The 15,134-nt window shown below is 38.6% G+C and overlaps 1 protein-coding gene and 1 long non-coding RNA gene across 2 annotated transcripts in view; one reads left to right on the top strand and one right to left on the bottom strand.

The window, feature by feature from the left end:
* The window catches only part of LOC136360476 (uncharacterized), a 254,845-nt gene that overhangs the window by 135,921 nt on the left and 103,790 nt on the right, over positions 1–15,134 (bottom strand). The gene's annotated exons all lie outside the window — the stretch shown is intronic.
* TNKS (tankyrase) overlaps positions 1–15,134 on the top strand; it is a 126,508-nt gene that overhangs the window by 71,241 nt on the left and 40,133 nt on the right. Inside the window, 2 exon segments of the mRNA XM_066317746.1 lie at positions 11,758–11,852; positions 14,817–14,883. Coding sequence (XP_066173843.1) covers positions 11,758–11,852; positions 14,817–14,883 — 162 coding nt within the window.

Genomic DNA, 15,134 nt, shown 5'->3' on the forward strand with positions numbered 1-15,134 from the left:
AAGTTCCTGACTTGGATGGGACCTTAAAGATCACCTAGTTCCAGCCTCCCTGCCATGGAGACCTTTCACTTGACCAGGTCATGTATTTGAGTCAAATGTTTTAAATCAAATCCTGAATGCAAAATTGACGGCTGTTTCTGGATTTAGTTAACGGTGTACTTCAGAAAAAGAGGTGACATTTCCAACATTACAAGAAGATTACAAAGCAAGTGTCATAGGATTTGTGTTGTGCCTTGGGCAGAAGCGCACAGTGCTGTATACTTAGAAAGAACATTCGGAAATGGTCACGACTGTGTTTTTCCTTTAAAACACCATTTTATTTGTTAGAAAAAGATAGTTCCCAGGCTTCATGTGTGTTAGAAAAAGTGACACTTTTGTATGTTGTGATCCTATTTTACTTCATCTGCCAAACATGGTCAAAGTGGGTAACACAAGAATCTCTCTGCAGACTTCGTGTGGTGTAGATGACTTGGCTTAATTTCTATCCTTGGTGTCATTTAAAGCCTTTCATATCCAAAGATGATACCTTTTGAATAAAATGTAAAACTGATCTACTTGCCTTTAAGTTTCTGTTATGAGATCTTAAATACTTTCCCTAAAACATTTCAGTGAGTATTTCACCTCTTATTTGAAGTATACTGTGTCGTGTCCACAAATAGAAATTGTGTGCACCAAAGGACTAGGTAGAATTCGTTTACTCTGTCATCATTCTCATTTGTATTGTTCTCTAAAATTCAGAAAATCTAATTTGTTAGTTCTTAATTGATGTGCTCTTCAGGAAGCCTCACATGCGTTGAAGGCATGGGGTGTTTTTAGACCTGAACTGTTTTCCCCTTGATGATTAGCTTCACACAGGAGATGACTTCCCACATTAGGCTGTTATCCATCTCTTGTCAAGAGAAAACAAGTCAAACTGGCAGATTTGGGCAGAGCTGCCATGTAATATTTTATGCACATTAACTAAAAGCTGTGCTCTCGATTTGGCTCTAACAGCTCACACAACATCCAGACACCAAGTTCTGATAATATTTCTTCTACTGTGATCTCAAGAGTGGAGAGCTTTCCTTCACAGAGCTTGCTGAGATTATGTTTTGAATTGAAATGGAGCACCTCAATCCGGGGACTGAGTGCATTTGACTTTGTATATGGTTAATACTCTAGGTACTCAGTGAATATGCTAGGTGATATTGCCATGCTTGGTGTCACTTTCCTCTCAAAATCCCTGCATGTGAGCTTAAGAAATACTGAAAGTAAACTGATCTGCTTGCTTTTTCTTTTGAGTGTGACATTAGTGTCCTTTGTGGCCCCCCTCTTTTGTGACATCTGTCAGTTGTACACTGTTCCCAGCTCTGCATGCTGTTGTGCAACCACCTGAGGACCTAACATCATCTTCCTAATAAACCATTGATGAGGATTTAGTTAAACCTGTTGAGTACCCCCATTGTAACCTTAACCAGTTGGCTTATCCTTATGCATGTGCTTGTTGACTGCTTCAGAAATTCAAGTTTTAAAGGTGCAACTTCTTTTAACAGTATTTACTCTTCCCAAGCAGATTGTGCTTATGCAGATGTTCACTAATTCTAGCTGTTATGTATTGTATTTTTGCTTGTACAGACATCAAGATTACAGGTCTGTATGTAGTCCCTCAGAATGTGCATTAATGATTGGTTTGTAACTTCCAGGTCTTCAACTAGTAATTCACCTGTTTTATTCTTCTGTGCTCTCTAGAGTGGATCCAGTTTGGTCCTGGCAGTTCATTTTGGTTATAGGAATGACTACCTCCTCTGTGCTTAATTTAGTTTCAGACAGATCCTTTGCCAAGCTTCTGCATGCTCCCAAATATGCACATGCTCACTCACCAGGATCCTGGAATAAGCCTTACTGTTTCTTTTAAGATGTATATCATACAAAAAGTTCCTTTAGTTCTTCAGTGCCTTCTTGCCTGTAAGACTTCCATTTCTTGCCCTAGCCTGACCTTGCCCCACTAAACCGGCTTGTGCATTTTGTGCTGCTAGTGGGTTGCAAGAAGTTGTCTGGTTTGAATTAATTTCACCAGTTACTACTTAAACTGTTTTTGCCTGTCTACTTGTATTTTTACTTTGAAACTACTTGAGTTTGTGGTCCTTGTGTTTTTCTCCAGCTTTTGTAAATTCAGCTTTTAAAATATCCTCTTAATTTTAGTAAACTCTTTTACCTTGCTGTTGGTCATACTGGCTTCTTTCACTATATCAAGTCCTTCCCAATAGAAGGTATGCATTAGCAAAGCATCTCCAGTATTATCTTTGTTAATAGTTTTTACGCTGTCCGTAAGGACATAATTTTCTTACCTACTAATTCTAACTTATTTTTTAAAACATGCTATTTTTTCATAGCTCCACTTTATGATGGTTGGTGCCTCATGTTGGATTATTTTAGCAAGCATTTCCCCTGAAGATAAGTCGAATCTGAATGTGTTATAGCTGCTATTAAAGACAACATCTACTGAAAAGTTTTGCTTCAGGTGTCACTTGGTACTATCCCAGTAGTTGCTTTACCCTTGTGGCTTTCCTAGCCACTTTCTCTGTAGAAGGGTCACTGATAGTATCCAAACATTTCACCTCTTAGGTCACCCAAAACTCTTGTGTTTTTTGCCCTTGCTGCCTCTCTGATTTCTCCCAGCACATCAGTTGTCACTTGCTCACACAATCCCATCATTGACTTCAGAGGTTATATGGATAATTTAGAGTGATCATATTAGCTCTAAAGGAAAAGAACTGCAAATACTTATGTGCAAAGAGACATGTATTTGCATAAAAATCTCTGAAAGTTTTGTTTAAGTTGACTGAGCAGGCAGCAGATTAAGGATAAAAGGGGAGGAAAGTGCCAAAATAAGGCATTGTAATTGATGGTGGATGTATCATTGATGAACAAGAAAATTGAGGTGATTTGATTAGTCTTTTCAAAGTAGTATTATATATGACTACTTATAAAAGAAACTTATTTCTTATAGATGAAATTCTTTAGAATATTCATATTCTGATAACCATTGCTTTTCAGTTGGAATTACAAGATAAATTCTCTGCCATTTTCCCTGTATTTTGCAAGACTGCTTTTCAAAGAAATGGTGAAGGCTATTTGATTGGATTATGAAGTAATTTAATTCTAAAATTTGCAAATTATCACTGTAATGCAAAAAGAGCATTCTGTGTATTTAATTTTATTAATTATTTTTATTTCATGTTTTTATTAATTTCCAAAATATAATGTATAAATATTTATTTCATACTCAGCACTGGAGCTGAAATGCAATCAATATGTAACTGTTGCTCATAACAGTTTATTCTGACCTCAGTTTCAAAAAAATGAGTCAAGTGCTGATTTGAAGCCATATTAGCAGGGAGAACAGTCAAATTAATTTATTCCTTCTTAATAATGTGAAACTATTATGAACTGAAGCCCGGGAAGTTTCTAGTTGGAAGGGGAAGGTGGAGAAGTAAATATGTAGAGATAAATAGGAGCAGTAGTAAAAATAAGAAGACAGATGAAAAGAAAAGAGAAATAAAAGATTGTTAGTTGACTGTAGTAGGAAAGACTGATGTACATGGATGGGGAATGAGATGCTGGAGAGCAGTGCCATGGAAAGGAAGCTGGGGGTACTGGTTGATGGCAGTTGAATATGGGTCATTGTGCCCTGGCAGCCAGGAGGGTCAGCCCTGTCCTGGGGGGCATCAGGCACAGCTGGACAAGGGAGGGGATTGTCCCACTCTGCTCTGCACTGAGGCAGCCTCACCTCAAGTGCTGGGGGCAGCTCTGGGTGCCACAATATAAAACCACTCCCAGGCACCTGGTGTGATGCTTGGGGTGTTCTGTGCAGGGCTAGGAGTTGGACTCAGTGATCCTGATGGGTCCTGTGCAACTCAGTATATTCTGTGACTCTATGAAGATTTTGACAGTTAAGTGCTAAAAGAAGAGAATGTAAGCAAAAAACCCCAGCAGTTTTGGTTCTTGGTGATTCAGTGTGCATCTTCAGATTGGCAAAAATGGCTATTCTGGACATAATGATACTTTAAAGTAGTTTCTGCGTAGTGTTCTGCCATACCGTTCAAGCCAGCACACATCTCCTTTCAGTGTTAAATAACATCAGCCACATTCCTGTAGGAGAAGAGAGTGGATCTTTACTGTAATTTTTTCTTTACGTAGCTCAGCAAGCCACTATTCCCTCAGCTGTCAACATCTATCACCAAAGAAGCAGCATATACTCCTCTGCTTCTCTGATAATCCATCTCAGAATTCCTCTCCCTGTGTCATTGAGTGCTGCCAGAGATGTATTCTGACCTTCTGAATCTGGGAAAACTACAAATGCTGCTTCATGGTGAAAGCCCCAGAATTTCTTTTTCATACTACAGTTCCATCCCCAACTACACTTTCATCATATGCATGTAGAAATGGAAGAGATTCTTGTAAAGATCAGTTTTCTGAAAATACTATGGTTTTGTGAAGTATTACTCAGTTTTTGACACATGCTCTGTGGAACTCTGTTTTGCCAAATGGTGTTTAAGATACATGCATATACAGAAGAGTTTTGGGGAAGGGAGGAGCTGTTGCATTTTAATTCTTGTTTAGGAAGAGGTCAAAGATTACTAGTGGCCCATTTATGGGATCTGTTGTTTGTGAAATCCTTCAGAGATCAATGGTGTTCCTATTTAAAGATTCAAGTGTCTCTCCCAGCCCATTACCCTTTCCCCCTTAGTCTATGTTTCTGGGTTTGTCTCTGAAAATAACGACAACCCCTTGCAGTGCTACAAGCTGGGACAGAATGGCGGGACAGTGGCCAGGCAGAAAGGGACCTGGAGGTGCTGGTTGAGAGCAGCTGAATGTGAGCCAGTAGAGAACCCAGGTGGTCAAGAAAGGCCAATGGCATCCTGGCCTGGATCAGGAATGGTGTGGCCAGCAGGAGCAGGGAGGTCTTCTTCCCCTGTACTCGGCACTGGTGAGGCCACACCTCAAGTTCTGTGTCCAGTTCTGGGCCCTCCATTTAGGAAGGACGTTGAGATGCTTGAGCGTGTCCAGAGGAGGCAGCGAGGCTTGCGGGGGGTCTGTCTGGAGCACAAGCCCCTTGAAGAACCACCAAGGGAGCTGGGATCATTTAGCCTGGAGAAAAGGAGACTCAGAGGAGACTGTATCACTGTACAGCTGCCTGAAAGGAGGGTGTAGCCAGCTGAGGGTTGGAAACCAGTAACAGGACAAGAGGACAAAGCCTTAAGCAGCACCAGGGGAGGATTAATTTGGACATTAGGAAAAATTTCTTTACAGAAAGAGGGATTGGTCATTGGAATGGGCTGTCCAGGGAGCTGGTGGAATCGCCATCCCTGGAGGTGTTTAAGAGGAAACTGGATGTGGCCCTCAGTGGTATGGTCTAGTTGACAAGGTAGTGTTTGGTCATGGATTGGACTTCATCTCTAAGTTCTTTCCCAACCTATTTGTTTCTGTGGTTTCCTGTTCTGCCTTCTTTTATCCTTGAAATGGAGACACTCCAGTTATTTCTTTGTCTGCCCCTGTGCAAGGTGACACATGTAATCCTGTCAGTCCTTCTCTACGCCTAGCTGGGCACGTAGGTGATTGTAAAAGCTTTTATCTCATAAATCTCTTGCCCCCTTATTTGTCAACACTTAGCCCAACTTGCAGTACAATAGGGTCACTGTGTTAATGTGTGGAATGGATGCCAACACTTCTCATGTGGTCTTAGAGATTCACACATACAGTCAGAAAATTGTGTTGTCTCTCAAAAATCAGATCTATAGAGAAGCATTCAGTAGTCAGTAGTTTGGACAGTATAGCCCCCTAAAAAGGAACAGATTTGAATAGTCACTGGATATGAGGAGCTGGTCTGTCACTGAAGTAAACCTCTTCCAAATGAGGCCTTACTCTTCTCAGTGTATTTGTAGTATTTTTAGTATTTCTGTTTTTTAACTCTTTTCCTCAAGTTTATGAATATTTTTGCCCACTGATGCTCTGCCCTAGCAGTGCTGTGTCTGTGAAATCAATCTGGTTTTGTCTTTGCTGATTTACAGCTCAAAACAATTGGTTCCTCACCACCACCACCACCCCCCACCTGCCAAGAGATCATCTGATATACCAGACCTCTAAATTAAGATACTGTGTGACTTGCAAATTCTGAATTGGTGAGCTGTTCACTTCATTTTCCCTGTCATTAGCTGTTAGAAAGCAGCGTGTGAAATCTGTGACATGATGTTTTTCAGAATTTTACTATACTAAGCCTGTCCAGTTCAGTAGTCTAATTAATTACTATTGGCTGAGTTCTGAAGATGAAGCAGTTAAATTATCACTGGAAACAGTGGAGTGAGAAATGTCTTCCTAAAGTATTTTGTAATTATTTTCTTTAGGAATTTTGTTTGTTTGTAGGGGTGTTTGCTTGTTTGTTGTTTATTATGGTTTTTTTTACGTAAGAAAAGTAGTTTAAGCTCTTCATCCCTATGCTTATCTCCAGAGTTGCAGCTAGCTCATCTACAGTCAGTAGTCTGACATTACTTGTTTTCCTGAAGCAGCATCTATAAGTTTATCCCTAAAGCATAATTGTCAACCACGAATTTAAATAACTCAGTACTGCTATAAAATGACCAAAGGAGCTGCATGATTAGGGTGACAAGTCATGTGGCTAGTGAACAGAAGCACAGCCTTTTTCCTGCTCATTAAAAGCATAATTCTTCAGCCAGGGTTAGGGAACTTTATTTCTCTAGGACCATTGTGTAAGAGCATTATACCATGAATATAAAATAATTTTTTTTCAGTTGTTTGGAATATGTGTTTATAGAAGGAAATATTTTATATAGAAATTCAGTCTTGACACAATACAAACAAATGTTAATGAGGTATTTCCCAAGAAAGCTTCCAAATTAATTTAAAATGAAGGTGTAAGATGGGTGCACTGTTTAAAATTAGAATGCAAGTTGGTGTCTGAGCAGCAAAGGAAAAACCTGATCATTTCCACAGTGGAAAGGTTTAGGAATGTGTCTGCCAGATTGCGGTATTGTTGCAACTTGTTTCCTTACCCCATTAATCAGAATGATAAAGTGGTGACAGGAGGTACTCCACTTGCATCCGGAATGTCTTCCTGCTGTACCTCATGATTGATGTGGTTCATTTTAGAGATGTCTGCAAGAGAGCAGCATCAACCACAGAGTACTGTGATTGGAAAGAAAGATTCTGTCATAAATTCTAGCACAGTAAAGAGAAAGTTGTTTGCTTTGCCAGGATTCAGGACATCTTTCAAAACAGCTTTATGCAAAACTATGAAACAAAGGTCCCTTCTGCTATTCCCTGTGCTTCTTCTCTTAATTCAAAGGAGGTGAAACACTTCTCTGAAGGGAGTTTGTATGACAAACTAGAAGGATTTTAAGATACTTTTATTGCTGTTTTCTAGGGGCAGTGTGATATGAATAGAATAAAGGGGTTACTTTGAATTACATTTGTTAAATGGGAGTTTGCTGCATACCTGCAATATCCAAATCTACCAAACCTGAAGATAATTAGACATGATACAAAAAGTCACAAATAATAGTCTGCATGAAACACTTTAAAATCCTTCCTCTTTTCTCTTTTGTAATTTTTATGTCCTCTGTCAGCAGGGCGTTGTAGAAGAGTTAACAATAAGCATTCAGGTATCCTTGGGTATTTTTTGCCAAGCTTTACTTATTTCCCCATCTGTCTAAGAGTCACCCTTACTGGTGCATATCCCTCTGGAGACCTTCTGAGCACGAGAGTAGCCATATGTCCAAGCCAGAGCTGGGGGTCAAAATCAGTGTGGCCTCTTTATTATGAGAATGCCCTTCCTGTAAACAGTTAAATGAATTAGTGATAATTGTAAATCACTGTATAGTGATATAAATAAGATGTATAATGAGACATTATTTCTGTAGTAAGATTGTTGATTATAATAGCTTTCGGGATGGCATGTTGAAAATGAGAGAAATGCATAGATTAAGATTTTTATCAGATAGCATTATATAAAGATTTCGGCAGTAGGAAACAAAACCAGGAGATATTAGTTTTTAAAACAGTTCCTGCAGCTGTTACTAATCAGGCAGATAATGCATAATATAAGATGGTTACATAAGATCCCTTGGTTTAAAGTTACCCTTAAAATGTGTAATTTGAATCTGAAATGAAACTTTCTTCTGAGGCAGTGGCAGCATTGCCATCTGAGACTTGCTGAAGACTCTTCAGCAAGGTAGGAAGGGAAATGGATGGTGCTTGGAGCTAGCATTCCCATGTTGCCTGTGGACAGTTTGTTGAAACAAATTTTCAGATTTTAGCAGAAGCTGCTCAGAGCCTTCAGCACTGGAGATCCCTCAAGGGCCCCTTTTGTTTGATGCAGGTGAACAGGGGATGGCGAATCCAAGGCAGCTCACCTTGAACAGGGGTCACCAAATCAGCTGTTGGTAATGAAGCAGTGCAAAAATACCTAAGGCTCACTGAGAACAGTATCAAATCTAAAAATGCATTTCTTGTATTCCCAGGCAACACATTATCAAAGAGACTGCAGGCAAAACCACCTGCATTACCATAAATAGTAGGTATATAGGTTGACAGCGATTGCCATCTTGTGTATGGTGATGTTCCTTAAAGTGCTCAGTACCTGCTTTGGCTCAGTTACAGCTGCCATAAAACTTTTAAATAATATGAGCATCTTGCATGATGGTCTACTTTACTTAATAAAAATGGAGTTATACTCTTTTTAATTACACTAGCAAGTAAGACAGTGTGATTTGCCTGGTAACTGTGAATGTGAGTCTTGTAAGGTTAAGTGCCCTCTAAGGCTTTTTGTTAGTAAGTCTTGCCAAGTTTTGCAATATATGGGAGGAGGGCTTAATTGATAGTTTTATTCAATCTGTTTTCTTAATATTAAATAATTAATTTGATCTACCTTTCAGGTGCAGTAGACATTGATGTCAATGGTATTTAGTCTTTATTTCCCTGATGCTATATAAATAGGCATGTTAATTTAAAAAATCACCTTCTACTGCCATTGTTCACTTTTTTTTTTTAATTAAGGCTCATAATGTCATCTAATGAGTAGTTCATGTAGCACAATATTATCGTTTAGGTACCTAGATTCTGTAATTAGCATCATAAGTTGTAACTCCAGATTAGTATTTTTACCTATTAAATCTATAGTGTTAATGAATGCTCTTTCTCATGAGAAAGGAAAAGAAGTTTTTAAAAACCATGGAGACAGGATCTTCCTGCTTTCTCCTTCCTGAAGCGTATGTGAGCACAGCATTTATAAGAGCCATTTAGCCAAGGTAATGAGCAACTGGGGATGCTGGCCTGTGGATACAGGAGGAGCAGCACTCCAGGTTGTCTGCTCCTGCGTGTGTGCGTGCTCACTTGTCATTGCCCACCAGTTCAGTGGTTTCTCTGGCCCTCTAACTCCCTGCCTCTCCAGCACTGGGTATTTGCAGTTGCAGAGTTGAAGCATGTTGCCTGGTGGAGATCTCAGCCCCATCTCCAGGGATGGGCGCAGGGAGCATCAGTTGATCCTCCTTGGAGAGGTCACTGCAGCACGGCACACAGCTTTGCTGAGGCTGCTGTGGGCCACAAGGCAAGCGCACCAAATGTCAGGTGCCTGGCTGCAGATAAATAATTCCTGGGCAAGACAAGATACTCTGTATTTCATTCGTGGGACTGGGGTGTCCACATGCCCTTGCTTGAGAGGAAAAGGAAGTAGCTCACCTTTCTGAAAGACAGGGATATAAGTCTGAAGATTTGGGTTAACACTGATTTGTTTCATTTATGCCATTTGTTGTGCAGCTATAAACTTGAAAAGTTTGGGGTTTCTTCTTTAATGAAATTAATTGGCAAAAGCAGGTCTATTAACCCTAGAAATACAAAGTGCACAGTCCCAGCCTGAGTCATAATAGTTTTTCTTTTAATTTTAAGGAGTGAGTGAGAGTCTGGGGTAATGGGTCTTTATTGAGAACATTTCCGTTAATAATGTTTCCTATGAGTAAAGCATCATTTTGGAAGTCTGCCATCACTGTTTCAGAAGTAGCATGCAGACAAGAATGGATGGAGTTTAATTGTAGTGAGGTTAAAGGATCCTGCAGGGTTCTAGACATTTAATGCTTGGCTGCAGTTTCTCTGGAGTCTAGACCTTTGAATAGACAGACTTTTCTGTAGTCCATTTCAAATTAATTTTAGGTTTTCTGAGTTACTAATTCAATTGATAAAACTGGATTAATAACCAAACAAAGGAAAATGTCAGAATAAACAGTACTGAAGTATTTTGCTAATGTCAATAGCAGCATCAACCTTATCCACATTTTCATTAGTGTTTATGATATACAGAAGAAAATTATTCTATAATAGGGGCAGATATAAAAAGACTATATTGCCTTCTATATCAGTCTAAATTAATTCAATAGCAGAAGCCTTATATGGAGTAAGAGATCCTAATAATTTGCATGATCAAACAACTGAAAGGTTGGACACATTTGTTGTTGATGGTGTTTTTATCTTGGAAACACTCTGGGGATCTTCAGCTTAGGAATGTTAGAGGTCCTTATCTTGAGTATAGATAATTGTGAACACAGGTCTTATGGAAACTTGCATAATTACTTCCCTAAATTTACCTCGTTTCCTTGTTGTTTTTTTAAGAGATACCCTGTGCTGTCATTTCTGATAGTACAACCTATGTCGTCAGTATGATACAGGGGATATTTGGTAGTTGTCAAAGTGGTTACTCTTTCTGAAGCAAAGTAGCAAAGTGTTGAGACTTCAGTAAAATATAATACAGACTGCTCCCAAATTATAGGCATTGCAAAATCTCTGTTCCAGGAAATCCATACTGTTTTATGGGTATATAGTACCTGCTGCGGTTCATCGCAGATGAGACCATTTGTCTTGATTTTTTTTTTGTTTTTTAACCTCTTGATAGTAGTGAAATGTGACGTCTTCCCTTGTAATACTGTATAATGATGCTTTAATGCTGAAAGTAAATCTATACTTAGCATAATACAGTGAGATATGTAAGTTTTTCCATGTTTCAAGCTGCTTTATATGTGGGGTTTTACTGTAAGAAAATGGTATCATTTGGCTGCATGCCACAAAATAAATTGTAACGAAGATCCCTTTAAAATCCTCTGCTTCTCAGCCTTGGGAAGGAGAAAACAGCATCATCCATTTCTGTAAGAAAGCAGTCCCCCCAGGCTGAGACAGCATACAAAATTTGTTTCATAATAAAAAGCTTTTAAAAATAAACTTCAAGGGGAATTACTGTTGTCAGCTGAAAAGCTTGCAGTTAAGATTCATACGAGTTAGCCATGGAGAAAGGTGTTATTACTCTGTTATTATGCAGCAAGGTGCATTACTGCTGAAGACCTGTATTCTGCAGGAAACTGCAGTCTGTGTACAATTTGCTCTTTGTCTTAGCACAGCACAGTTCAGAACATGTGTGGATACTTTTTTGGTGCAGAGATGATGGTGGTGATAATGGCTTTTAAAATCAACTTAAAATTAAGAGGCTGTTATTGCCTTAGGGGTACCTGTATTCTTACCCACCTTAAGGCATATTTGTTTGGTTTGACAACAGGAGGGGGCTGCATGTGCTGTGTGTTTGTTAATTCAGCTAATCACAGAAGGGTACTTCAACTTATCTTGGCACAACGTATAAGAGAAACTTAAGAGTATTTCAATGGCAAGAAGTAGAGGACTTCAGATGGATGTGGTTCCCATTCTTCATCTTCTTTTGTTTTGCAGTCCACTCCTTTACACCTAGCAGCTGGCTACAACAGAGTTCGGATAGTCCAGCTTCTGCTTCAGCATGGTGCAGATGTACACGCAAAGGACAAAGGGTATGTAAAATTAATTGATTTATTACCTGTTTGCAGCAGTGGTTTTGTATTAGTCAAGATAAAGAGTTATTTCTTTGGTTCATGTTGCAGCATAATCTCAAATAGCCATCTAAGAACGTGATATTTGCTTCCAAAATCTGAGTGTGCTTCAGATTAGTTGTGATTGCACTTGTTTTGAGTCTTCTTTTACAGCCTTAAAATTTTTTTTCAAAAACTTTGATCTTTACTTCCATTCACAGACTACCCTTTGAAATTATGGACTAACAGCATTATTTTTGGCAAGGTGATAGGGAGAAGATACAAGGGCTTAGTGAAAGATGTCTGTTGAAAAACTTATCTATGGTCTCATTATCCTGTTTCATATATATGAATGGAATTCCAAGTAACATCAGTAATGCTCATGTGCTCACAACTAGTGGTCCTTGTAGATCTATCTTCATTGAAGCTGACAGCAAAAATCAAGATACAGTTAGAGGCTTAACTATACCGTTTTTGCATTAAGGGTGGTAGTTATGTAAGATATCAGCAAAGTGCACAGCAGCCAGAAATCAGAAATGATAACGTGCTGTGCGTTGTTCTCATCCATACAGTTCTGATCTCTAAGATGATGATCTCCATGATGATTGGATTGGAAGGCTTAGTCCTAACATTGTAGAAATTGGACCCTTAGTTAAAGGCATACATTATGGATTCAGAATCCATAAAAGTAAGACATATGTGTGTGCTGTCTCCAGCAGCAAACTTGAGGCACTTTTTGTATTTTCATTTTCTGCTGAGTCCAGCCTAGTGTTGAAGAGATTTTAAATTTTTTTAGCTTCTTTCCTTTTTTTCATTTCTCTCCAAAACAGTCTTAAGTACTTAAACTCTTAAAGTTTGACTAATTGTAGCTCTTTCATCTGTCCATTTACCCCAATGGCTTTTTTTAACAGTATTATTGTTAAAAGCATAATGACATATTGTACAAGTCAAAAAACAAAAATACACCCAACCCCCCTACAAAAATCACAAAAAAACAAAACCAGAGCACAACACAAAACCCACCCTCACCAACACAGAAAACGCAACACACCTTCCCCCCTACCCCACAAAAAAACCCACAAAAAATAAACCATAAGAGTCTTACAGTAAAGCTCCATATAGTACCTATTTAGGTAGATCAAGTATTAGTTAAACAAGTTGAAGGTATTTTGCATCTTTCCAAAATTTCAGCATCAGGTGGTAGAAAATTCCAGTGTAGATGCTGGAATGAGTTTTGAACAATTTGCTTGGAATGTGTGAGAAGTAGTTAAGTTGAACTTGACCTTGGGGCTGGAGCAGGAGGGGAAGGAAAGCAAACAAAGGAAGGAAAACCTTTCAATACTTATTCTGTACTGAACTTTAAAACAACCCAAACATACTTAAAAACATCTAACATCCTAGTAAGTTCCCACTTTTTTTTAGTGGCATCCCAGATTTAGAATCAGTGTGGTGTTTTGTTTCACCTTGCTGTTTCTTATTTGTACATAATTTATAAGTAAGTAGGCTATAAATAACTGTCACTTTTCATTTAAGGAGCTAAATTAGGCTACATTGATTCTATAGAACTCTTAGGTTCTCTTCAATGAAGTCAATTCAGAGAAAGTGCTTAGGAATTGTTCTGTATTTTCAAGATGACCACCACTTCTAGTACTCCCAAAGAGAAGCCCAGCCAAGGAAGCAGCTCTTTCTCCACTGGTCTTTCCTTTTCCTTACAGCTGTTATGCTGGAAGAGGCAAGGGGAGGGAATGCTGCAGAAGTGGCCAGGTGCATTGCTGCAGCAACTGTCTTTGCTGACAGGCTTTGAAGGCCTCAGTCCTCTGAGATGTCATTTTGGAAGAGAACAAGTTTTTTGAGTACTCTGCAGAATGGATAGTCTCTCTCTGTCTCACACATGCAGCCATAAGTTTTAATTAAGAAAAGTAATGATGAAAAAAACAGGCTGAAATTTTCCCCCCAAACATATTTTCTTCTCCTGTGACAAATGCTTCTGAGAGCAACCACCTTAAAATTAAGTTTATTTGATTGCTGTTTATTACTTGCTGTCCTAATTCTCTCTAAGTCAGTTTTGCAGTCCTGGGAATTACCCCCTGTATTTTTCATAGGTATTATGGGGTTAATTATGGTTTTCATGTATTATGTGTGCTGATTTGTTGAGCCATAACTAGCCTGTCATGCTTGGCTTGAATTAAACTCATTTTGTTCTCTGCAGTAATTGCCCATCTCACATCTCCTTTTCAATGCATGACTTTTATTACATCTTGTGCTTGTGACTAAATCCCTGTTATTTATTTTGCTAGTGTCATTTTTAAGTATGGCCTGCAGTAATACAGCTCTACAAAAATTTCAGGCACTCTCTTAGAAGTATCTTGAACAGTTAAATAAGTTGTACTGTAAAAAATGAAGGAAAATCAGGTCATTCCACAGTCTAGAGCAGCAGTTTGAGTCTGCTTTCCATGGATATTTGTACATCTTCATAAAATACCCAGGAGTTACGTTAGTGTTATCTGGGGAGTTTTGCCTTTCACATAGCATTTTAAACATGAGTTCCTGTTTAGGCAGAAGCAGAACACTGTTGAGGAAATTGAATGTGGAATGGGACTTTTCCCCATCCTTAATAGCTTCAAGAAAGATTATGTCAAAGCCACTTAATGCTAGTCTTAATGGTAGATTAAACATCTGTGGCCTGTTAAGGCAAAAAAAAACGCACAACAAAAAACCCCTCCAAAAACCAAGCAAGAAAACCCCAAGTGTTAATGCCACTCTTAAATAATGTGTTGTTTGGGGAAATCAGATTTTCCCATTAGTTTGTAAATCCTAATTTTTAAGTTCTTAACTACTTAAATATTTTAACTTGAATTTGATCTTTTCATCTCAGTAGGGAAAAAATTGTTGCTCCTGTAAAAATGCTGCTTTAAAAAAATTTGTCATTTGCCTTCTTCCATGCAGCGGTCTTGTGCCTCTTCATAATGCATGTTCTTATGGACACTATGAGGTTACAGAGCTGCTGCTTAAGGTAAGCAAAAGGATGGAAGATAATTACTGTTGATTTACAGGTGTTAGATGAGATATGAACTGTTCATATCGGAGTTGAAAAGTAAGATTTTTTTTTTCTTACTGGTAACAAACCAGTTAACAAACCAAACATTCAAAACATCTTATTGTTTTGATGTTTTGAATGTTTGGTTTCAAACATCGTATTGTTGTTTCAGAAGCCTGCAACTTTAGATGTTTGTTGGAACAGCATATGTGGCCTATTCTTTATGT

The sequence above is a fragment of the Sylvia atricapilla genome, chromosome 4, assembly GCF_009819655.1.
Source record: "Sylvia atricapilla isolate bSylAtr1 chromosome 4, bSylAtr1.pri, whole genome shotgun sequence".
In the NCBI taxonomy this organism is placed as follows: Eukaryota; Metazoa; Chordata; class Aves; order Passeriformes; family Sylviidae; genus Sylvia; species Sylvia atricapilla.